General features: G+C 31.8%; 2 protein-coding genes across 5 annotated transcripts; both read right to left on the minus strand.

The window, feature by feature from the left end:
* Nucleotides 1–292: 292 nt before the first annotated feature.
* Nucleotides 293–15,176, minus strand: LOC148612874 (sperm-associated antigen 16 protein-like). The gene is made up of 16 exons (XM_088594737.1): nucleotides 15,087–15,176; nucleotides 14,655–14,732; nucleotides 13,992–14,059; nucleotides 12,808–12,932; nucleotides 11,997–12,134; nucleotides 10,908–11,015; nucleotides 8,899–9,086; nucleotides 8,342–8,481; nucleotides 7,660–7,796; nucleotides 7,317–7,460; nucleotides 6,420–6,520; nucleotides 5,611–5,822; nucleotides 4,794–4,859; nucleotides 3,464–3,590; nucleotides 3,033–3,097; nucleotides 293–780 (listed from the first exon to the last, which is right to left on the minus strand). The coding sequence occupies exons 1-16, from the start codon at nucleotides 15,133–15,135 to the stop codon at nucleotides 670–672; spliced, it is 1,857 nt and encodes a 618-aa protein (XP_088450863.1). The 5' UTR covers nucleotides 15,136–15,176; the 3' UTR covers nucleotides 293–669.
* Nucleotides 15,177–18,711: 3,535 nt separating this feature from the next.
* LOC148612875 (isoamyl acetate-hydrolyzing esterase 1 homolog) lies at nucleotides 18,712–26,450 on the minus strand. Of its 4 annotated transcripts, none has more exons than XM_088594741.1 (7): nucleotides 26,350–26,450; nucleotides 23,812–23,878; nucleotides 22,547–22,602; nucleotides 21,265–21,481; nucleotides 20,868–20,959; nucleotides 20,507–20,621; nucleotides 18,712–19,660 (listed from the first exon to the last, which is right to left on the minus strand). In XM_088594741.1, the coding sequence occupies exons 2-7, from the start codon at nucleotides 23,866–23,868 to the stop codon at nucleotides 19,487–19,489; spliced, it is 711 nt and encodes a 236-aa protein (XP_088450867.1). In that variant the 5' UTR covers nucleotides 23,869–23,878; nucleotides 26,350–26,450; the 3' UTR covers nucleotides 18,712–19,486. The 4 variants fall into 4 exon arrangements, with proteins under 4 accessions (XP_088450867.1, XP_088450866.1, XP_088450865.1 ...); XM_088594740.1 differs by having other exon boundaries at nucleotides 20,507–20,625; nucleotides 20,872–20,959; nucleotides 26,350–26,446; XM_088594739.1 differs by lacking the exon at nucleotides 23,812–23,878.
* Between the last annotated feature and the right edge of the window lie 574 nt (nucleotides 26,451–27,024).

The following is a 27,024-nucleotide window of genomic DNA, read 5'->3' on the forward strand; positions in this document are numbered from 1 at the left end:
TTGACCTTGCTGACAATGTATCACTATGTTGTGATATTGGGATTTCTCGGACAATGTGATTATGCAAGCCTTCCTATAACATTCTCTGTGCATTTGCACTAAAATTCCAAACAATCAATTTCTAACTGCATATGTATGTAATTTCCAAAATATGTCACTTCTTACAGAATAGTTTTGAGCCATTCATAACTTGTATCAGAGCATCTATTTACATATATACGATATCCCTGACACTATGTAATTATCAAGATTTACGTACATACAAGTTAATGAAAATAAGTAAAAATTTAAATATTACAAAACTTCTTTAATAAATTAAATATATTTAGTTATAAACATAGAATAATTGCTTTCTTTTTTCATTAAAAGATATAATAAATCAGTTTGCAAAAGCATGTTGAAGAAGTGTCCAAAACTAAATACCTTCTTTCAGGAGAATTTAATATCTTGGCATATGATAAATAGTAAATGTAACAATATATATAACACGAACATAAAAATTTCTTTAATAATTTCATGAAACTTCAAATTGGAAAGTAAATAATCTTCACCTACAATGTACAAATAACATCAACAATTACTTTCATCATCATACAGCACATAGCTTAAGTACATGAATCCAATTTAACAAAAAAAACAATCCTGTCTAACAAATTAAATAAATTCTTCCTATGACCAGAGCCTAACAGTACAATCACTACCACCAGAAATAAGATATTCTCCCTTGGTGTCAAAGGTCAAGCATTGAACTGCATCCTCGTGTCCAACCAGTGACATCACCTGGAAAAAAAATAGATCAGTTTTCCAAATCAATCACAAGTCTAACAACCCTGGCCTGTATAAATTGTTTAGGGCTTGTGAAATTTTTACAAATTGTGGAGTAACAAGTCGATCATATTAAAAGAAAAATGTCATAAAGTTAAAGATTCAGGCCTAGGCTCATGAAGTCTGATTAGATTAGTTCTATGTAAATTGTACAGTCTGTCAAAAACTATTCTTAAAACTTCTAGCTAAGGGGCCACCCTGGCTATAAAAAGTCTTAGCCAGAAAAAAACTCAGTAAACTTAGTAACTTAGAAAAAAGTAGACCAAACTTAGCTGTCAGAAAAATATGTTTTTAATTACTCTATCTTACCATAAGATGGAAGTTCACATTAGTTCCAGAATGTGTTTCTTTGTTTATATTTTTTATATGTATTGCTTCATATCTTACTTATTACTTCTTGTCCAAAAGTTTTTTAAACCATTTTCTCTTGTGTTTCTACTAATAGCATGTTCTCAGTTTCATAAATTTTCAGAAATAATAATTCTTATGATATTAATTTTTGAAAACTCCAATTTTCAAATTGTATTTGCATTTCTATAGTGCACATGAACTATGAGAAATATTTTCAGAGTCCTAAAATTTCAGATATAAGTCTTAATTTTATTTTAATTTCATAAATGTATAGTTGAAGTTCTATTTCTTTAAATGTTGGAACAGCTATTTGAATTTTTGCAGTAAATATAAAAAGATGGTTGGTTGTTGGGGTTTAACGTCCGAGCAGCAATATTTCAGCTATATTCAGACAATGAACATGAAATGGATGATAAAATGAACATGAAATGAAAAAAAAGAAAGGATGGGTCACAAGGATAATAGGGTCGACAAATTTTGATTGCCACTGGAAAAAGGGGGGATGGGTAAGGTCGGGCAATTTAGCCTCCTGTGGCGGAGCGCAAAGGTTCCTACTCCTATCGAATACCACAGCAGGGTTCTTTAACGTGCAAAGAACGTGGCATCTTTCCCAACACGGTGCACCACTATGGTTTGCGGTCAGGTTTTCCGTATTATAGCCTGACAACCCCAGCATGTAACATGCCAGGGGTACCCAATTCCACCACCTGGGGCACACATCCCAGTTGCTCTGTGGGCAGAGCGCCTAACCCCCGGCTAGGTTTCTGAGCACTATTTAGTTGCCTTTTACGACAAGCTTAGTGCTGCTGCAGGCCTATTCTTTTAACACCCGGACCTGCACGGGGCAATATAAAAAGAAACCAGTATGGTTAGTCTTCATACATATATAACAAAGCCATTTGACTGAGTTTTGAATGTCTATAAATGTCAAAACAAGACTAAAAAGCATGTTTTTGTGTTGGTCTAATAATGTCTTAAAAGATATTGAAAAAAAACTAGGTCACATGACCTACAGTTACATACATGGATATTCAAATAGCTCTTACAACATTACTAAAATTACAGAAATTATACTGCAACTATTTTATTTGCGCTGTCAAAATGCATTGACTGTATATTTACAAGTGATAACGGGTCATTGACTGAACATAACTTTTCTGTTTAATGTCAAGAACATTACATTCATTTATGCCCTCCACTCTGAATAAACATTGCTGATATCCTTGCTTAAAATGTCATTCTTCATTTAAAACCTGTTTGCAGTATAAAGACAATAACACTGCACTGACTTCACAAAAACTTTGATATATGATTTTGGCTCAAACAGATCAAAATGCTCAGCACAGCCTCTTCCATATATCAGTTTTAAGTCAAGTCAGTTCACTGTTATTGTTTATATATACAAAATAGAACAGAAATTTTGAAAATATACTTTACAATAAGGCTGATGGATTTTTTCTGTCAAAATTCTTAAAATATTTCCTAAAGTTAATTTATGCTATGAAAGAATTTGCAGCTAAATTTTTTACTTAAGTTAAAAATAAATTTCATTGAATTTCTTCTGCAAGATTTATTAAAATCAAATTGACTATACAGAATTTCAAAAACAAAATTAATTGTGTCACTCTATCAGCTCAAATTATAGCTTCAAAATTTCAAATAAGATAAGACAAATGTCCATTTTTTTCAACTTTTTATACTGTTACATTTTGACAAACAAAACTTTATAGGATGGCATCTGAGGGAAATCATGGGACATTAATGAATTTTGACAAATGTCAAGAAACCTTATTCAATAATGATTAATTACCAACTGCCCTCTCTTTCTAAAAAACAAAAAAACAGTAATTACATACCTTTCCAGTAGCTACTTCATACATTTTGATCGTGCTGTCATTGCTGGCCACAGCAACCACTGTACCTGTGGACAAGGGCAAAATATTTTATTGCAAAACAAAAGTCAGAGCTGCATCAGGCAGCACTTGAGAAGCAATTCATTTTTATTTTCAATCAAAGCTGGAAGGTAGGAAATTGTACTAATTTTTCTATGGTAATATTTTTTTTAACTTTAAAGGGGAATATAAAAACATCTTACAAAGGTGCTAGGTATGCATAAAAATTGATAAGGTATTAACCAAATTATATTTTGTATGAAACCATATGCATAGATATGTACATATGCTTTCAAGAAAATGCCCCCTCCTTATGGGTACAATATGCTTTCAAGAAAAGGCTACAAACACAACACTAACTCCTACACCTGAGAGTAAACATAATAATACCGAACCTGTAGGGTCAAATGCCAGTCTGTTACTGGGATGAGGACCAACATCTAAACTTATCATTGGAGCATTAGCTCTGACATCCCATAGTTTCACAACTCCATACGAATCACATGATCCTACAGTGTCACCCTGCAATATGACATATTCATTTCAATTATTGGGGGAAAATATCACAAACAGAAAAAAAGAAATGTGGGAACATGATTTTTTTTAACGATTCCTGAAGTTTTTTTACATTTTTATTGGCTAAAAATTACAAAAAAAATTTAACTCATTGAAAAAGAGAACAACAGAACATAAGATCTACTAGTGAGAGTCAAAATGGCTTTTAATATAGTTCCCTATGAAAGTGCAAGTTTTATTTATAATAAGCTTAAAGCGACTCCCCTATTTAGTGGCATTTCAAAATTTCAAAATGTTCTCATTTCAGATAATCTGAAAACTCTTTCGTATAAATTTATCATGGTAATGGAGTGCATTCGGAACAACTTCTATTTTTTAAAGTACAAGAAAAAGCAATGAAAAGGGGAGTTAAGTCCACTACATGAAAATGAATATGGATACATTTCAAATGCTACAATGTATTGATTTTTTTTACCCAAGTTGGGACAACCATTTTTTTCTTAAGTAATTAGTATTAAAATGTAGAAAATGTAGAAAAGGGTTGGTCTGATAATTTTAAGTATATCTCCATAAACATCCCAATGACCATTTATTTTTTTACCTTCAAAATGTTTCAATTTTGCATCTGTAAAACATATTAGTTTATAAGAAAGGATAAATTTGACGACTTTTATAAAAATTTATTTGTGTTAATTTTTTAGAATATTTTAGGCAAAAAATGGGCCTCAACAACAGGGAAAAAAATTTTGCTAAATGCAATTAGTAGGATATATTTTTTTATTTACCTTAAAAAAAGTATTATATGCTAAACAAATAACAACAAAAAGGCCTTTGAGAATGGTTTCAATTTGTTTACATTCTGCATTGAAGTACACAATCTGAATGAAATGTTAATTCATTTAAAGGGCAAAATTCTCATTTAGGTGCCCATTTATATGAAAATGAGTCCAGTGATCCCCTATTTTCTTTTCATTTTTGAAATGAGGATAAATATGAAATACAATGTATATCAAAATAAAGAAAATTAAATTTGAGCTTGGAGCCATCTTAAAAAAGTTATCTATAAGAAAGAAAAGCCATCTACAACTACAACAACTTGACTGATGATTTGATACACACTTTTCTAACAACCAGATAGTAATGGGCAAGAATTCACACAAATTTTGAGAAAAATAATAGATTTTTTGTTCCTTTTCTTTTTACACTTACCCTAAGGTTGAATGTTGAAAAGTTGACAGAATGCATGTGTCCATAAAAGGTCTGTGCACATAATCCCTGTGAAAAGAATATAAATACATCATTGGATAATCAAAGTATTTTATTTTTAACTTCTTAATTGAATACTTCATTTTTATGAAATAAACTACTCATTGACAAATAAAACCTAAAAAATCTTAAAATAATACTGTATATTGGTGCAACTAAAGTGTATGTTGTTGCAACCATGGCAAAAAAATTATAGCTCATTAAAAAGTCAGAATTTTCATCCCATGGATGCAATGTAAAAGAATCTCTTTCCATATTGCATCTATGACAGAAAAATTCTGACTTTAACACTGTTTATTGAAAAGTGATAAAAAAAAATACTAAGAGTACACTATTTTTAGCAACAACAAAAAAAATATGTGTATGATTGGTAGGGTGATAGGAAACACATATCTTTTTAAATTTGGCCCATCCATAATTTGTGTAAAAATCTTTTCATTACAAATATGTATATATTGAACACACAGCAATACCTGTCTTAACTGAACCCCTTTTGAACCTTAATATTGGTTTGGTATAGACAGGTGTTGGGTTTACCAAGGTTCAAAACACATGTAAACTGATATAAAGAGACTAATGAGGCTACAAACTCTTGGTAAATCCCCTTCCTCCAGTTGTAGTGCTTGATTCAATTTCAGGTATGTTGAAATTTCCTTTGTTCAGTGATCAATAAGGTGTCATAGTAATTCATACAAAATTTTTAGACAGAAAACATCTGCCAAAAATAGTATACCTATAAATATTATTAACAGAATCTTACAGTTCTAGCATCCCAGAGTGAAATAGTCTTATCTGCTGAACAGGTCAGTAGTGTGTTGGAATATGGCAGGAACTCTATATTGTTAACAGAATCTGTGTGTCCACGTAGAGTGTAACGGCAGCGTAAACTGTTCAAATCCCAAATTTTGCCTGTCATATCCATGGAACAAGAAGCTAAGAAATCTCCACACGAGTGCCAGGTAACACCCCATACTAAAAAAAAAATGAGGCATGCTCATGTTCATTTTATACGATACAAAGCAAAATAAATCTACAGTTGACTAAATATTATCAAATATCAGATCAGACAAGCAATAAGAGCCTATAACTGCTTTCAGAAAGTTACTGTAATGCTCAGGAAATTTGCTCAAGCAATGATATTTTTTTCTGAAATAATTCTTAACTTCAGCAGTTCTTATCATATGTTACTTGTACAATAAAAGTAATTGTATTGCAGTTCTTTTTTATGTACAGAAATAAATTCACAAATCTCTGCTACTTTCACACAAAACTATGATCTAGCATAATGTCACTAAAATGTCATGTGCAATACAAAAGATGAAATCTTTTTAATAAAACATATCAGCTAGTGAGGGGCAGATCAAGAAATTTAAAAAAAAAAAAGGCGTGGGGGTGTCCAGGCCACAATTTTTGCTCATTTTTTGCCCAAAATCTGCTTTAAAACAACAGGATTGTCCAACAATAGGGAGGTTCAAACTCTTAGAACTGTCCTTGGATCTGCAACTGGCTAGGGGTTCACTAAAGGGAAACCTTAAAGTTCAATCCAATATATAGTGCCAACTATCTTACCAGCATGAGTGTGATCAGTAAAAGTCTGTACACATTCAGCTTTGGAGAAGTCCCAGACTTTAACTGTTGTATCACCACTTGATGTAGCTAACTTTGTGCCTCTGCAATATCAAAATGAAACATCAAAGCAACAGAAAAATGTAATTAAGAAGGTGGACCTAGATTATGGGACATAACTCTTGAAATCAGAGATATGTCTGTATCATATTCAGTTTCACCAAAGCCTATCAAGCTTTCAGTTGAAACAGAATGAAATCAGCCAAACTTACTTTAATGCTCACATAAGATTGATGTAAAATGCTGAATGTAAACATTCCAATGATTTGTAAGAGTTGTGTCCCCTACCCTAAGTCTACGTCCTTAATGCTGTTCAATTACATAGAAACATCTAGTTACATTTAAAAATTTTGAGAGAAAAGTAATTTGAAACAAAATCTAGCACTCCAACAAAATAGATGGCTAGGACAAATTTAAAACAGCATTTAATGAAACATTTATGTGAAGTATAAAACTTTTGCCCCAAAGAAGTGCTGTCATTTTTATTGCTATAACTTTTTACTACTGTGCTTCTGTTGAATTTAGTTGTAGCAAGAGCAGCTACTGTATTATAATTTATGGGAAAAAAACATACTGTACTGTGTCTTGCCATAACCATGGTCTCATATCAGGAAAGGAATAATGTTAGCCTTGTAATTTGAGATTTTATTTTACAATGGTGTATTGGAAATTAACAAAGTTGGAAGTCATGAATACATTATGCAGCAAAAAAAAGGATAATGAGGGTATAATCCGGGTTTAAAAAACCATATATTCACTTTAAAGGGAAATAAACCAGATACATAATAATATATAAAACTTCTAAATTTTTAATATGTCAAATACAAATTTATAACATACGAGGGATGGAAGTCACAACCAGAAACCCAGTCTGTGTGTCCTTCACCAGTCATGATAATTTCACCACCCGGTACAGACCACATCTTCCAATGGTGGTCATCACTTGTCGTTGCTAGGATAGGTTTACGAGGATGTAGTCTTACACTGAAATGGAAAAATATTATACATTACAATGAATAGTTTCATTTTATCAGGACCTTTGGTTAAAAGAACCTTGAAACTTCTTCTTTCCAAATCATAAAATTCTTAAATGGAATTCCGAAAACTATATACTTGCAATCAAATTGTCAAATATGCAAAAAAAAAAAAAAAAATGTTTTACGTATATTTTTAATCAACCTACCAGCTAACTGGATGAGAATGTGCCTGGAATGTGTGGGATAATCTAAAGCCACCAGTTCTTGACAAATGACTGCTCGTTGATCCCTTTATGTTGGCTAACTGTGGGTTGATTCCAGTATCAACTGGGAATTCTGTGTCCTGTTAGAAATTAAACAATATAAACATTTCATTCCATGTATGTTACTATGGCAATTAGTTAGTTGTGAATGCAACATGTTTTAAGATGTGTTGTTATGGTTAAATGTTCTTTTGCCACAAGTCAAACACTGTTAACTATTATGAAACCATAGTTATACCAGTACACAGACAAATGGGCCATAAGTGACAATCATATATGGATCAACATGATATACATATAAAATTAATGTGTTATGATTATCATCAGTTTACATATGATTCTTACATGATTCAAACATGATCATTATATGTTTTGTTTTTTTTTCCCGATATTTTATTATTGTACATTTGCAAGCCATGAATTATCTTTACATGTGAGGACCATATGTGAAAAATAAGACTAGCATGTGTAATTTACCATAAGTCAATTATATGATTATCATATGATTTACTTTTGGCTGTGTACGGTAGTCAATTACAACTAACAGTTAACTGTAAGCTGTAAAAAAATGATCAGCATATTTATCAATAAAGGGTCAATAAAATATTTTCGCATATATTATTACATTAGGATATCTCTTGAAGTCTACAGACTGTTTTCCAACATCCTGTACCACTCTCTCCATGGCTAGTGTTCTTTGTGTTGGTCCCCTGCCTTCACTATCTACCAGGTACACACCTCTTCTAGTTGTTGAAGTTGCTAACCCTATAAGCATAACATTAGAAGTAGGTATGCTGAAATAACCTTTTTTCATAAGTATAAATACTCATGGTCTTGCATAATACCAATTTAGTAAGTTTGATTCCATTGTACAAACTTTTCTCTAAAGAAACTATTTTTAAATAGAATGCTATTGTGGTTTAACAAGGAGGTAGACCTACATGAACTACAGTGTATAATTTTTTTACAACCATCTGGCACTGTGGCACTCACAATGACACATCTTCAAACATGTTGTAACAGTATAAATAAATACCCAATAAGTTAACACACCATTATAGAAAATTGACTTTTTGACCTTAAACTTTGATTTATATATAACTTAGAATTTTTTTTAACCAAGGCATTAACAAGTATTGACTGGTGTTTAGATGGTATTACAGACAGACAAACAATATGAACCTGCTGAAGCTTTAGCTGACCCTCCTTTGAATGATTCCACACTCTTCAGTGTATTTTGTAGACCTGAAACTTGACCAACAGCTCTATCCTTCTCTAACTTAGACAACATTTTCTCTTTCATGGCTACCTCATACTTTTTCTTCAGTTGTTGTAATGTTGGTTCATACTGCTGGTAGTGTCTCTTTAATCTGAAATAAAAATATTCAAAACTTTAAAAGGCTGTCCATGTAAAAATCAGGCAGATCCTCTGATAGACTTGGCACAGAGTAAATTTTAACCCACTCAATTTTTGTTCAAATATAATGTTTATATCATATGATAGATACAGGTAGATATTATATTTATGCAGCTTTGCATATATAAACATAACATCACATTCATACAAAGTCATGACACTAAGTATGTTTCTTTTTTTACCAACCAGCCTTTAGAGGCTATGATACACTATCATATGTATGTCAGATAGTAAAAGAAAACATTTTATAACGACAATGAATGGAATGGAAAACGATTTTAAAGTTCCCTAACAAAGTAATCAAATTTTGCGCAAAAATAAAGAATTAGCTCATTTTTTCAATGGCTTTAAATGCTTTCTATGTATTTTTTTTTCTCTTTAATCATTGCAATTATACAAAAAAAAAAACAACATTCAACTATGGGATAGGATGCATTCGTGATATGAAAAGGATGAAAATATTTTGCAAACAAAATTTGTCAAATGCAACCTACTGCCTGGTTTTTGCATTGACAGTCTCTTTAAAAATATTTAAAAAAAAAAATTAAAAAGTATTCATTAGATGAAATGTTGATACATGACATTCTGAAACTTCTGTAGGCTTTATTTTCACTTGAAATGTTCAGTACTAAAACAATTAGTCAATATTTAAAAGCTGAGCCTATGGGTTTGGTCAATATCAGTTTTTTAGGGTGTATAAAATTACGTAACAATGACTTCTATGAAAGATTGTAGTTTGGTGTACTATGGTAGATTTTTCATTCAATTCATGACAAGAACAATTGGGCAGACCCTGCCTTATACAAGATTACAAGCACACTGAAGCTACAAATTGCAAGGAGGCAAGTAATCCTATTTAAACAAATCATTCTAACTCCAATTCAACCAGTTATTATGCTGTCTCCTAAATATAACATGCACTTTGAGAAACAGAAATTACCAATGTATAAGTATTTAAAGCTTTTTGTATGACTTGGCCACAGATTTAACCAAGGACCTCCCTTACTCAAGTCAAACATGCTACCAAAAGACCATAAACATGGTTGACTTTCACTAATAACTTTAATCATATGTAATTATATAAAATTGATCATCCAGGAGAAATTTGATATTACATATAAGTATAAACATATATTTATATCACAAAAAAGAAAACTCCACCATGAGAACTGATTTATTCAACGGGTCATAGTTGTCCTTCCCTCGTTTGTCTACCCCAGACTTGACTTTTTATGAGCAACTCGGCGGGTGTTTCTAGAAAAGCAGAGGACGCTTACCCTACCAGTGCACCTGGTCCATGCTCCCAGTTTTTAGTGGAGTCCGAGTTGCTCATTTACTTTTGTTACTTTGTATGTAGGATTTTAGTTACTTTATGTTCTTTGTTGTGTATGTCCCTGGATTACATTCGTTTGATTACCGCTATAACCTTGGTTCCCTTGATTACTCTCTCCCAATAATAATTTTTGAACAATGTACAAATTACTGAATGTGTTGAAACAATTTATAAATGTTAGTCATAATTAGACAAGTAAAATCTATGAAACATTGGGAATAAAGGTTGTTTTCACTAAGGTTCTTTCATGAAATTAATTTACATCTATTCAGATACATGATAGAAGAATCTCATAATTTAACTGAAAAGAAAAACAGTAAAACTGGTTCAAGTCATAGCAGTATCATGACAAATATCTCAGTGAAAGATGATAAACAAGCTTAAGATTTGGTATTAGGCCAGCAGTAAAATATCTTGATTATCTCCCCTTATTCCATTTACCTTTTGATGTCATTAATAAGTTTGTTCTTTTCCTGTACTACTCTTTTATGATGCATTCTGTGGTAATCTCTTTCCTTTCTTAGTTTGACATATGTTTCTTTGGCATTCCTGTAAAAGTTTTGAAATAATTTGTCGAAAATTGTTTTAAAAAAGTACAAAGAAGTATAACCACACAATCAGAACTACTCCACCATTTCTGCTTCACTATAAAATAACCTAAGATGCAGAAAGGAGAATTTCTTCTTGTCAATGAATGATTTGCCAGAATTGTAGTGTAACAAGGACCAATGTACATTTTGTACATGTATAGTTCCAATCACAGGGTGACGATAGGAATTTATGTAAGAATCATTATAAGTTAAGAACACTGACTCTTTTAAGAATTTTGGCAATAAGAGAGGTGCTTAAAAAGAAGAAATGGTTATTGTTTATATATACAGAATAGCTTATAGCTTCAAAATTTCAAATAAGATAAGACAAATGTCCATTTTTTTCAACTTTTTATACTGTTACATTTTGGCAAACTAAACTTTATTGGATGGCATCTGAGGGAAATCATAGGACATTAATGAATTTTGACAATTGTCAAGAAACGTAATTCAATAATGATTGTAAATTATTATTACCAACTGCCCTCTCATTCTAAAAAAAAATGAGAGTTTTTACCAGTTTAGCTATCATATTAAAATCAGATTGGACAAATTCTGGATAGGTTCTTCCACCTAGTGTATACTAGGTATTCTCCTGCATAAGGAGAAAGACTTAGTAATCCCAACCATAAAAAACAGTGAAATAAGCAAGAGTAACATTGGGAAAAAACACAAAGAATTACAATGTATATTACCAAAAAAAAGCAAAATACACAGTGCTCAAATCAACTTTCTACCTAACACAACCTAAGGTATGACCAGTAGTGACAGGAATTATGATTGGTCACATAACTGAAAAAAGACCAACTTATGTTGAATCTATGTACAGTGTCAACTCTACCTATAATTCAACTTTCTTTGTAGGCATTGAAGGCAGTATATTTCTCAGGAAATTAAGAGGAATTGTAAGATCATATAAACTTTTGATACATAAACTTACATAGCAGCATCCCTGTATTTTTCTACCTCTCTCTTGAGGAATTTAACATCATTATCTAGATCCTGATTTCTGATGTACATGTCAGGAACAACACCTATGTCCTCAGCATGAAGAAGACCTTTCTGTTGAAGTTCATACCTGAAAATGTTTTAATGATACCAAAGTTGTGTAAATACTGTATGCCAGTTATTTTTTGTGATTTTGAATTAAAAAAAAGTATACAAAAAATTTTGGTGTTTGGAATTGTGGCAGATGGTAAGTGGTACATGTACTTAAGCCGAGAGTAAATATTTTGCTAAATTTATTTTGACCTATTTAGACAGAGTGCAAAAATACAAAAAATACATAATTAACACCCCATGAAAATTACCTGCTATATGGTAACTGAAATAATCTAATTAAAACTGATAAATACAAACATTGCAATGTTGTTATTTTGAATTGTATCAGTTTAAATGAACGTGTGGTGCTTCTTAATTCAAATTCTAATGCAGTATACATTTTTACGTCTTATTTCACTGAATATCATTGTAAATTTAGCTTCAACATATCAATGCAACAACAGTTACTGACTCCAATTTTTATACACAAGCAGAGACATTATATCAGATATTTTCAATTGAAATTTGCAATTTACACAGACATATTTTATAAATAAATTAGAATGGCACTGACTATCATTGACTTAAAAATTGGTAGTCATTACTCCTGATGCAGTGGTCACAAATCACTTTCTTAACAACTGATGCCTCAAAATTTTCAAAAACTACAATTATGCACTAGTTGGTCTTGTTTGAAGATCAAATCTTACCATTCTGTTTGGAATGTATCTAGTGTTCTGTTCATTCCCATCCTCACCAGAAAATTTCTTACAAAGTCATCTACTACTTCTGGTCTCCTTGTTACAGATGGTTTTGGCAATTCACCTTTCTTGCCCTACAAAATTAATATATGATATATCTTGAATTCTATACAGCTACAATATTTTACAATTTGACTTACTAAATTCAGTCACTGCATGCAACACTATATTCTACTTTTTGTTCTGATATGACCTTTCTGATTAATAAACAATATATCACCTTCCATGGTTAAGACTGCATCATTTCAAGGGAAAAAAAAACGAAGATTCTTTAAAGATGATCTGAACAGGTAGTAATGCATCATCAGTGGCAGATCCAGAGGACAGAGGAAAAATTGACAAAAATGGCAAATAATGTCCTAGCACCCTCTTTTTCTTAGGAACCTTGGCTGGTACCTGCCCCCCCTCCACCCCACCCCCACCCATCTCCAAACTTTTCAAAGTATCTGGAACTGGCCCTGATCATTTCAGGGAAAAAACCTGAAGATTCTGAAAAGTTGATCTGAACAGGTAGTAAAATAGACAAGGGTTCAAATACATGTAAGTGCTGACCATCAATCTGATATAAAGGACAATTAAAACCATTTATCAAGTCCTGGATCTACCATGTTTTACATTTACTTTTACTCAGGATTTTCACTCTTTTTGTGGACTGTTCATTTCAGTAGCAAAAGAAATCTAGTACCTTTCACTATCTGCAGTAAAATTGAAGCCCTAAATAGTAGTTAGTTTTAATTCTAATGAGATAGACGGAAAAAGGAGTTGTTTTCAACATGTATTTATCATGTGAAATTTGGGAGCAATGAAAAGTGCCAGAAATGAAATTTGTTCAAAACGTAATTATCCTCCACAAATGTCACCAAAATAAAAAACATACAATAGCTGACCCAAGACAAAATGGATATAAAGTTTCATTTAACTAGATAAAACTTTTTTTATCAGATGTCAAAAGGTCATTCACAGATAATTCTGTTGTCATCAAGTGTGATTAAACTGGAGTACCTCAGGACTGTTTGCATCAGCATGAATACATGTACATGTCCTAATTACTAAAACTTTTGTTATTCACTTATCACATTAAATAAAGGAAAATCACTTTATTCAGATATCATTTGAAAAAATAAAAAATTTACCCCAGCAGCAACATCTTCATCAGCCTCTTTGATTGTTCTTACTGCAAGATCCAAATCTTCATCTAAATCTAAAATATATATATAAAAAAATTCCAACATCAAGCAATATTAGCAATTTAAAGCTTCAGTTAGCATAAAGGAATGAATGTACGCTTATATGATGATTAAATACAACAAACTGCAATGTACATATCAGGCCAAATAAAAAATAAAAACAAATGTGGATCCGGTCGCCCGACTGACTCTTAAGTGTTACTGTCGACCCTAGGCTTTTTTTGCCAAAATGAGGAAAATAAACTGGTCATGAATTATGTACTGTTATTAATTATTGTAAATGTGATTGATAACCAAATCACACACTCTAGCTAGGAAAATATTTGCTAGTCTACAGAATCATGGAAAGCTCATTTTTTAAATGATGGTGTCCAAGTGTTCACTACAATGACCTCATCAGTCTGACCCAAAAAATTCCCTATCATTTTAGCCCAAAGACGATTGAGCCTTGACAATTTGGATTAATTTTTCAGTATTGTAGAAAAGGCCTGATTTTGCACATTGTTATATTAGCAAATTAATCTGTTCTTCAGGAGCATTCCAGGAAGTTCTGATCTCATATTTTACCAAACATTCAAAAGCAAAATTAATCAGATTGATTTTACAAACCTGCAGTAATAAAGTCTTCATCCACAGGTACTTCTTCATACTCATATTCATCATCTGAGTCCACAGTCAATTGCTCCTCTAATAAAGGGTTAAGAAAAGGTTTTTGATGTCAAATACAGACTCAAAATAAACATCCCATTGTAATTGTGTGCTTGTTTTCGGTTTAAATTAATGTTAGAACAAGTTAAGTGTATCATTTTCATTTTGGGTGACTTATTTTGCAAACATGCGTTCTAAATAACAAACAGAGCAACACGAATTTCAAAATCTGTCAATCGGGACCACCTTGAAACAACACTAACAGACAGTCAGTAATTATTATGCGATTCTCTTGTGAGTATTTGGAGATAATTTTAATTAAATACAATTTCAAACAAGACCAACATGTGTATGGCTTCAATATTTCTCCGTGTATTGATTAAAAAAGGATACTCTGGAGATAAAACTTCTCGGTTTCTTCTCCGTTTTGCACACTCGCCATCCTTTTTCCTATTTTCCTTAGCAACGAGACTATTTTAACCTCCACATTAAAGATCGTTCTGTTAAAGTCGTCACTAATTTGTTCGTTCCATATTGATTTCGCCCCATGATATGCAGTTGACCATTCTCTTGTTAGTCGAAGCTATGAACAACTGTTTGACAAAGTAATCACTGAACGCTAATGATTGATTCATTGTAGTGGCAGATATTTCATGCATTTCACAAAAATATTTAAAAGATTGGGATAATTCAGAATTAGTTCAACATGCTCGGTCACGTAATGTCAACCTCCTCTGACATATTTAGTCAATATGGAAGAACAAAATTGTGAATACAAAGTTTTGAAAGTCATTTATCACCTGAAGTATGGAATAACTTAGCATCAACCTTATAAAAAAAGAACAGAACTTGAATCAGTTTACTCAGTTTTTAAAATGACTGCTTATTTGGTATGATCTCATCCCGATGTAAACTTTTTTTTTGCTTTTCTTTTTTTTTCATTGTACCTTCAGGAATAAGCATGTGGGTGGAGAAGGATTTTTTTAAAATAAAGGTTTTATAGCTATCAAAAAAAGGTAAAAATAAATCTCTTGATATAATCAGCCACCCATATCTGTATACTAACAATAAAGAAAATGACAGCTTCAAGTCATACATGTACAATAATTTGGGAAAAAGAAATGATCAGTTTTAATTCAGAATATGTTGTTTTCATATTGTACAAACAACAAAAATGTCACGAACTGAAAATCACAATATTTTTTTTTAAAACTGTTATTATGGAAATTTCTCAAAAAAATTAAACTACACTAATTCTTGACAAAAAAGAACAGAATTGTAATAATTAATGTACACAGTAATTTCTGATTAATTTTTGAATTAACATTATTCTGGTCCTTAGAAAATTGTCTGGCTAAACTAAAAATAGCTCCCCAAGTAATTCAGGGGCAGATCCAGAAAAATATAAAAGGGGTAAGAGGTTACAATCCAAACTATTAATAAAGAGCTCTGCATGCACAGCATGTATAACTGAAATGAAACAGTTAATATTTTAGGGCATTTCCATATTTCATACCCCTTTTACTCCAAATACATGGAAATCTGAATCATACAAATCAGATCAACAATAAACTTTTTTTCTGTCATTAACATTTTCCACTTTTTAGCTCTTTTTTCAAATGGGGTGGGGCAAAAATTTCCAAAAAATATAGAGCCCTTCCCATGTCCCTAGGATTTCAAAAAGGTTGGATAAGTTTTAAACAAGTTACAAACAAACATATGAAAGTTTACAAAGGCCAACGACAATGGCACTAATGACGACTTTGATGATGACAGAGTGGTACCATTATTTGAGGACTTTTTTTCCTGATCATATACAAATAGGGGGCTCTTGACTATACTTGGCTCAATTTGCCCAAATTTAGCGCACACACACAAAAAAAACAAAAAAACAAAAGGGGGAGTTCTAACCCCTGAACTTAACCACATATGAAAGGTGTTTGAAAAATTTTCATTTGCAATTAACTGTTTTTTATATATTTTGCCAAAAGTTTTATACATCAGGCCATTTAATTTAAATTATAGATCTCAGGCAATTTTTCAGGAAACCAATGAAGGAGGGGAGGTTTTTTTACATTTTTTCTGCAAAAACAGTTATTAGGGTCTTATTTTAGACTGTTCATACACAAGAAAATTAAGGCATTAACAGATTATGAAGAAATACCCTGCCATATAATGGTAAAAAAACAGGGATGGCAAAGTGTTCAAAATGGCAAAACTACATTTTGGATTTTGCTGAAAACAGAACTTACTAAAAAACTTTGCACAGTTTCTACAAAAAAAAAAGATATTGATCCATTCTTAAGTTATAATCTGGAGACAGTCTGGTAATGGACAGACTTCTGATCCATTCTCAAGTTATAATCTGGAGAGTTCGGTAATGGACAGACTTCTGATCCATTCTCAAGTTATAATCTGGAGACTGTTCGGTAATGGACAGACTTCTACAAAAAAAAGATATTGATCCATTCTTAAGTTATAATCTGGAGACAGTCTGGTAATGGACAGACTTCTGATCCATTATCAAGTTATAATCTGGAGAGTTCGGTAATGGACAGACTTCTGATCCATTCTCAAGTTATAATCTGGAGACTGTTCGGTAATGGACAGACTTCTGATCCATTCTCAAGTTATAATCTGGAGACTGTTCGGTAATGGACAGACTTCTGATCCATTCTCAAGTTATAATCTGGAGACAGTCTGGTAATGGACAGACTTCTGATCCATTCTCAAATTATAATCTGGAGACTGTTCGGTAATGGACAGACTTCTGATCCATTCTCAAGTTATAATCTGGAGACTGTTCGGTAATGGACAGACTTCTGATCCATTCTCAAGTTATAATCTGGAGACTGTTCAGTAATGGACAGACTTCTGATCCATTCTCAAGCTATAATCTGGAGACAGTCTGGTAATGGACAGACTTCTGATCCATTCTCAAATTATAATCTGGAGACTGTTCGGTAATGGACAGACTTCTGATCCATTCTCAAGTTATAATCTGGAGACTGTTCGGTAATGTACAGAATTCTGATCCATTCTCAAGTTATAATCTGGAGACTGTCCTCTAATGGACAGACTTCTATCTAGTACTGTCTTACAACTTTTTTTACATTTTTTGACAACATAGACTTCTGATCCATTCTCAAGTTATAATCCGGAGACAGTCTGGTAATGGACAGACTTCTGATCCATTCTCAAGTTATAATCTGGAGACTGTCCTCTAATGGACAGACTTCTGATCCATTCTCAAGTTATAATCCGGAGACAGTCTGGTAATGGACAGACTTCTGATCCATTCTCAAGTTATAATCTGGAGACTGTTTAGTAATGGACAGACTTCTGATCCATTCTCAAGTTATAATCTGGAGACTGTCCTCTAATGGACAGACTTCTGATCCATTCTCAAGTTGTAATCCGGAGACAGTCTGGTAATGGACAGACTTCTGATCCATTCTCAAGTTATAATCTGGAGACTGTTCGGTAATGGACAGACTTCTGATCCATTCTCAAGTTATAATCTGGAGACTGTTCGGTAATGGACAGACTTCTGATCCATTCTCAAGCTATAATCTGGAGACAGTCTGGTAATAGACAGTCTTCTGATCCATTCTCAAGTTATAATCTGGAGACAGTTCGGTAATGGACAGACTTCTGATCCATTCTCAAGTTATAATCTGGAGACTGTTTGGTAATGGACGGACTTCTGATCCATTCTCAAGTTATAATCTGGAGACTGTTCGGTAATGGACAGACTTCTGATCCATTCTCAAGCTATAATCTGGAGACAGTCTGGTAATAGACAGTCTTCTGATCCATTCTCAAGTTATAATCTGGAGACAGTTCGGTAATGGACAGACTTCTGATCCATTCTCAAGTTATAATCTGGAGACTGTCCTCTAATGGACAGACTTCTATCTAGTACTGTCTTACATTTTTTTGGACATTTTTTGACAACCTTTACTTGCATCTTTAAATTTGCAAACAATGTAATAAGATAGTCAAAAGAAAACAAACATCATAGGAATATTGTTTATTACATAAACTTTTATATATTTTTAACAAATCAATTTGAAAAGTACAAAGTTATGCTGTAGTACTTAAAAACTGAATTGCAATAACATGATTTATCTTAAAGAAAAAACATTACATGATTAACTTCAAATGATTTAAAAAAAATCCAAACAAACTTCCATAAAAAAAAATGCTTTGGAGATATACTCATTGACATAAACAGTTTAAATCTGATAACAGAAATAACCAAGATGAATACCATAAGTACATGTATATCATTTGATGAGCAGACTACGTAACTGGTGATATACATAAAATAAACAATACAATGAAAATATGCTAATTTGTGAATGTCAATTTTTGCATTATCTTTTTTCTTCTTGATTTTGGGCTTTTAAATTTGTAAAATTTATTAGAACATCAATCAAATTTTTAAAAGTTTTTTTTTTCTATGAAATTTGGTATCCAGTACACAAAAATTCTTTAATGGTATCGATGATATTGACCGGAATACTGTACCATGTCAATACCAGTAAGTTTAATCTGGGTGAGAAAGGAGACTGTTTATTTCCATTACAGTGTAAATAAAAAAATGACAGTGTATAAAATGGGAAAATAAAAAATTATGAAACAGGCAAGCAAAGTTTGAAAGACAACTTATGATTTCATTTTGAAAAATACACAACTGACAATAAAAAATGGCAACAAGAAAATTCTGAAACAGACTAGCTAGATTTGTAAGGCAACTGATCATAGGACTGAAACATTTCGTCAACAAACTAGGTTGATTTAAAAGGCAACTGTGGGTTCTCATTGTCTACATCCGACCATAATGGGTACAACATAGGTAGATCAGATGTTAGCTTGGTCACTACTGGTTTCAATAATTCAAACAAGTATTCTGATCCTCTTGCTGATAGATGGAGGCCATCATTTAACATATTCTCCCAATCCTGAAAAAGTTAATGAAATGCTTATGAGTTTCTATTTAAGAGAACAGACATTTTACATATACATAGTATGGAAGCTTGAATTTTTTTATCCTCAATACTTTATTTTGATTTTGTAGCCTTCATGCACAAAATAAACTCAAAAACAAGTCCATGGAAACTTTGAATTTAAAGGCCCTGCTTTTTTATTCATAATGTAATGTTTGCTCTCTCCAATTAAATCAATGTCACTGGAATGCTTCATTCTAAAAAAAACAATGTTATAAAAACCAACATGTATTAACACCTTACTCTCTGCCCAAAATGTTTGAAAGTATTTAAGTTATTAAACGTTGAAGTTCACAGATCTAAAATTGGTTAGTCACTTTAGTGATCCAGTATTGAAGTTGCATATAAACATATTCAATGGTTGTGGTTTATAGTTCCTGAGAAAAATTGTAATAATAATATATGTTTCAGATATACAGACAGACTGACAACGATAAAATGGTTTAGCCCCTTATCCTATCATGCAGGGGTAGAGTAATTAGAAGAATTGATGATCAGCACATTTTTTTACATTGCATATATAAAAAAATGTTCCTGCATGCCATTAAACAGAGGAATTTGGGCAGAATTTTCTGATATAAAAAAATGTATGATATCAAGGATTCATTTGTTTGATATCAAGAAATAAATATTGACTAAACAGTGAAACAGCACCCCATAGAAGAACTGTTTTGTTCAGCAAATTATTCAGGTAAGCAGTATAAGAGTACTTTCTTTTTTTTTGCATGGAATTTTTTATTTTTTATCAATTACAACAGAAACAGTGATATTGTTCCGATCATAAGATGTCATTGGTGATACCTTTTCTTTAACCATTTCTGTGTACATATCAACAGAGTTACATCCAGCCTCCCTAGCGGCATCCATACAGGCTTTGGCATACTGGGCAGTGGCTGTGTTGTTTTTATTACAAACTCTACCTACAAGTAAAGGGTATTAAAAATCACATGGTAATCATTGTTAACAAATTAATCTGTTTGTCAGAAAAAGTTTTTTATATGACAATAAGGATTGATTTGAATTGAATTATAAAAAAATTACCTACCATAGTTATACAATATTTAATGAATTTTTTTTAAACATTTACAGAATTACACAACACATGAAGAAAACTATTTTTTCAAAATGTCATTCCTTTATACTGTGATAAACATAGGCTTACTTGCCTTTCATTTGGCAGTCTTTCTCCCATGCTGCAATATCACTTGCTGGTGGCCCAATTATCACAACCTTCTCTCTAGGCACTCCATGGTTCTATAAAATTAAAATGGACAAAATAAAATATTGCATTAAATATAATATATACATTTGTTTTAAATTCCATAACAAAAAAAGTGTTTTTTTACGAAGAAAATAGGGTACACACCAAGTGTTGTAAAAGAAATCAAAGTACTACAGTTCTAAGTCAATTACGATCAAACAAACATTTTTATTTTAATTTATATATCACTAATATGGTATTCACATAAAGAAAGTAAACATGATATATGTTTTCTGTTTACAAAATATGAAAATATTTCCTGTTTTGTTTGTATCCATGAAAAATATCACTATCAAACCTGAATTTTCTCTATGATTTCAACAAGGTTTTTCTGGAACTCATCTAAAGGCACATGCTGTTGTTTATTGGCAGGTAGATTGGAATCATTAGCTCCAAGAAACACTGTTACCATGGCAACTGATTTGGGATCAAATTCACTTAGAATTGATGGAACCATTTTGTTACACCATCGTGTGTTATAGCCAGAGAAACCTCTATTAATCACATCACATTTCCTGAAAACAAATATGTTAAAAATATTATTTATCATCAGAGGGTTTATAATTTTATCACATCCATAACCACCGTTCAACTGCAAACATCATTTTGAATAATTAAGTTAAGGACTGACAGGGTTAGAAATAAGAAAATATGTCCAACAGGTCAAGGGGTTTAGCAGAACTGTACAGGCCCAGAGGAAAGTTTACTTGCCCTTATAATATCAGGTTCATAACTAGAGACAGAAATGATCTAAAACTTCTTCTTGTCTGTCTTTGACAGGAACAATTTTTTGTAACAGATTACATAGACAAAATGTCAATATCGTTATTTTTCAAACAAAATTTACTGAAATTTCTCCTTGTCATTAATTTCTAGATTAAGTCCTGGATATGTTAAACAAAAAAAAAAAAAAAAAAAAAAACATCAATAAATTAGATGGCCCAGTGGTAAAGCTTTGTTTGACTTTGACTTCCCTATTATGAAATATTCTTGACAGAACTCAGAACTTTTTGAACTGATTGTTAGGCATGTTCAGTTTCTTCAGTAGTGTAATATTTTTTTCAGTGGCCAGATTTAAAATGGGGGAGTGTTGTGATCACCCCAAAGTACTTTACCCCTGCACAATTTTTGCCCCTGTCCAAAGTCAGGAATTTCTGGCTTCTGTATGTATTGTTTCATTTTCAATTTCAGTTTACGTTCATATTGCTGGAGTAGAAATGGGCAACTATTTCACTATACCTGTGTTTAATGTTGGTTTGGAGCCAGCTGCAGCCTGCCCTGTACTGTAGTATTAGGGTTTCCTCATTGTTCATTGAAGGCCAATGAGTGCACTTAAGATATTTTTTATTCCAGTAGGGCTATTGTCTCTTTGATGTATTCACTATTTCCATTCTCATTATATATTGCAATAGGCAAGCAGGAGAGTGCTGGGCTTACATTTTTTGTTGTTTTTTTAGCCAACATTGTTCATATATCATGTATGTAGTGATTTTTATCACATGCTTGTCCATATTTCCTTCATGTTCTATCACATATGTCTCTTAAACCAAACAAAATACATATATTTGTATATTGTATACCTTTGAAGGAAGTCAGCTAAAAGACTGCCCCAGCATCCATCTGATGAAAAACTGTACTGCAAAAATATAACAGCTAGTTTAGTAGATATACATCAATGTTGACTGTTTTTCATAAATTTGTTCAAGAGTATTCCACTTTTAATATACATGTATTCAATACCTACATACATGTACATTATTCAAGATCTTGGGCTGATAGCAAGGGCAATACTAAAGGCCATGTACTGATCTATAAGTATTAGTTTGTAATAATGAGTGGGTGAAACTGCTTCACATTAGTTCTTAGTCTAAATGCTTTTATTTTCAATTGCTTAATTTAAGTTTGTTAACATACACATAAGAAAAATATGTTATAGAATTTTGTTAACATACATAAACATCAGAAAAATATGTAATAGAATGTTGTTAACATACATTTTGTACATACACATAAGAAAAATATGTTATTTAAAAAAAAGCAGGGATGTTTCACAAACAATAGGTACGAATACAGTTAAGTCACCTATATATTTGTTTGTATCAAGAACAATAAAAGACATTCTGTATGCTAAATAAAGATTAATAATTGCACAGATTTTAGATCAAATCTCACTGCCATCTATTACACAAGTATTCAACTCAATCAATATCACAATATACTCAATATGTTAGGTTGATTATAAAGAAAAAAATAGGGCATTAATTGAACATTAAGTGAAACCTCACCATGTAATGGTGAAAAAAGGGGGATGGCAAAATGTTAAAAATGGCAAAACTACATTTTGGATTTTGTTGACAATTGGTCTTTACCTGTATTATATTGTACTAAACAACTGTTTAAATTTTCAAAAAAATTCATTGGTGCATTCTCTAGTGAACATTTGGAAACCATCGGGGGATGTATGGATGGACAGATGGACACTTAACTTTATGAAGGGTATCACATAATACTGGAAATCACTGGCGCCTCCCTTATTTCCCAAATTTCTAGATCTGCCACTGTCCTTGATGTAAAAGAGTACTTCCATGTATTTATATTCTAGAATTAATTAATCCTTCATTTGCATTGTTTTTTATCATATGCATTTGATATATTTCTTCTTCCTTGTCATAACAGTATTGTTTACAAAACCAATACATGTATTAAATATGTGTATTTATTAAATAGGTGTATTTGGAGAAATAAAGAACTTAATAAAAGAAACACCAAAAAGCAAACAAAACCCCAAATAATGAGACACAAAAGATGTAGTTAGTACTAAACAAATGCATGTAATAACAAATACCTGAGTTCCAGAGCTCCCTATCAAAACCAGCTTTGGCCATATTTTCTTTATGGACATTTTACAAAACCTATAGAAAATGTATATGTATGTTGAGGGTCAAATCAGATCTAGCCAGATCGAGACTTATACAAGTTTTATTTTCTTCAGAATATTGAGTTAATTATGCTGAGGTGATTAATAAAACTATTTAAATTTGGAAAAATGTCAAATACATTGTGCATGTAGATTTGATCATGGAATTATAATATCTAGATAATGTCTAGATATTACACATGTACTTCCATGATTTGAATAAGTGAAAGAAAATTCACCTGTATACAAAAATGTATTACATCCACTGTCACCAGTAAGGGTGAGAGGTAATTCTGACGCATAGTTCACTGAAATTGACAGCACAGGAGTACAAAAGTGTCAGTGATCCTCCTGGATAATGATGATGGACCTTTGGATGTCTATGGGCAACCCCTAATAGGAAGATCAAGGGACAAAGAAGAAAAAAATATCAATTAACTTTTCATGAGCAGCATTATAATAATGAATGCTCTACTGAGTTTATCTGTTGCATTGAAAATATTTAAAATCAAAGTAGCTATGATAAGTTATTGCAGAGAAAAATGTTACGGAAATTTTGAAGCAAAATCAGATGGGTAAAATATAAAAAGGTCCCTTTAAAAAGGAAGTTGAAATTGAATCCCACCATATAGCATATCTATATAAAGTTTGTGCCAAAATATCAAGTAGCTCTGAGAGGTAGTTGCACAGAAAACTGTAATAAAAATAAGAGGTTTGATGAACAGACACATGGCCATAATGATCAGTATATACCTCCTGTTTAAGTGGGGGTACAAAAACAAAAGGAATGACCAATTTTAATTCTACAGGTTGTTTCTCTAATATATGTATTTTATTTGCATGAGTTTAAAAAAATAGTTACAAACACCTATCATAGTTGTTCATAAAATAAAAAACTTAAAGCCTTTTTCTCTATTGTCAGATGTTTAAAAAAATATACAAAATTTAATTCTCTGATCGACCATTAAACAAGTCATGGTTCTTTTATTATGCATCTAAGGCATCCACCATTTTATATACGGAGGGGGCCTGGTATTATTAAAAAATTTATTCCAAATTTTAGCAAAAGAAAATTATTACTCAGTCATGGACAGAAAAAGAATTATGATTCAATATTTCCCCCATCATATAGCAATGTAGATTTTCAAATAAAAAATTTGGCTGCTGTTGACAAATATTATTTATGTGCTCAAGTAGTTAAATATAGAAGGATTTGCATCTCGTAATTTATAGCAATATCTCCTGTGGCGAAATTTCAGTATACTTGCCACAGCTTCTTGCCGCCTATACACTCAAAAAGCTAAAAACCAAATATGAAGTTCATTTTAACTGCATTTACGAAGGATTTCCAGGATTGCTGGATTTTCTCATCAGGTAGGTCATTGTTTTTCTTTAGTCACCTTCTCCCGTGTAATGGTAAAGAAACTGTATAAAGTGTTTTAAATGGAAAATAGTTTACTATAATTCTGCCGATTTCAAGCAATGGCGGAACAAGCGTTATGCAATATGGTGCTCGGAAGTAAGGGGTTGGGGTATGGAGGAACGGAATTCCAACCCCTCACGTGGCAGGAGTACCACTTCAAGAAGAAAATTGTCATCCCCTAACCATAGCTTTCTGTTTTGGACAGCATGGTTTATTTTTATGCTAAAAGTACATTTGTATCTTGACCTTGTCCAGACGGAACCAGTCATCAATGCACAATATACAACAGGAGTCCAGCATAAATTAATAAGAGCCATGTACCAATACAACATAACAGATGCAAGTAAAAAAGACACTCTGTATAGGCTAAAAACCACTAATTCCACTTTCCATAGGCTTCTATGCTAATTTCACAATATTCAATGGCTTCTCTGGACTTTACCTTAACTTTAACCTGCAGAGGACTATATATCAGCATGATTCTACATATGTCAGCTCACAATCCTCAGAATGGCATGTGGGGTTAGCAGACTTGCAGTGCAGTACTGGTCACCGGAAGTGAAGGGTCTATAAATAGCATGGGAAATCCCAGTGTTTTCACAAGATAGGAGTATATTTAAAAATCATTATGGAGATTAGGCTTCACATCACAAGAAGAAAAATGCACCTATAAAATGTACAGAAATGTTTTTCCTTTCAGAAACTGTTTAAATTTTTTAAATAAGATGAGAACTTTTTTCACAGCACTATGAGGAACAGGGGTAATTTCTGCGTAGGACTATTTTTGCGTACGTTCCAAATGCTCATTGGTTGAATTGGTGGTCTGTAACCTATATTACAGGCGAAATATTTTACATAGGCAATGACTAAAATCATTATATCTATAACACAATTTTCTCAGAAATTTCTAATTTTTAATTTATCAGAAAGCTTCTGATCAATTAAAATATTTAACGGGCACCTCCTCTATCATGTAATTTTACATATACAAAGTCACTAAATAGATCAATTGGTGATGGCAATGTCTTACTAAAGAGTGATACCTGTGTCAGTGAATCACCAAATAGGATTAATTTTGGCCATGCAGTTGCAGACATCCTAAATATTGACATCGGACATACGAATCTATGTCAACCCGTACCTTCGGCAACTCGTACCCAACAAACTCGTACCTTTTCCAACCTTTCTATATATTTATAACAAAATAGATAATGCGTGTAAAATATACATTTTAGGAAATAAAATATACATTTTGGGAAATCAAATAAACATTTTGAGAATTAATACATAGTCTATATTTTTATAATATATATGGCACGTGTTTGTGTGCAAAAATTAGACGCACATTTTGAGAATTAAGATATACATTTTGATTGGGATAAAAATAAAATTTTGAAAAAGAAATAAGACGTTTGTTTGATTGATAGTAAATTAATTAATACGGTGATCATTAAAAAATAAAGGGCCATTCTAATTAATTTATTTTGAAAAAGAAATAAGACGTTTGATTGATAGTAAAATAATTAATACGGTGATCATTAAAAAATAAAAGGGCCATTCTAATTAATTTATTTGGAAAATGAAAATAAAAATTATAGGTAATTAATGATTAGCAGGACAATTAAGTTTATATTATGCTACATCAAAGCTTAATGATTAATATTTGTATAAGCAAATTAGTTTTTACGATGGTTAAATAGCAATAATTGTAAAAACAA

Source organism: Perna viridis, chromosome 7 (genome assembly GCF_037379345.1).
Source record: "Perna viridis isolate PV_CMFRI_1.1 ecotype Kerala chromosome 7, ASM3737934v1, whole genome shotgun sequence".
NCBI lineage: Eukaryota > Metazoa > Mollusca > Bivalvia > Mytilida > Mytilidae > Perna > Perna viridis.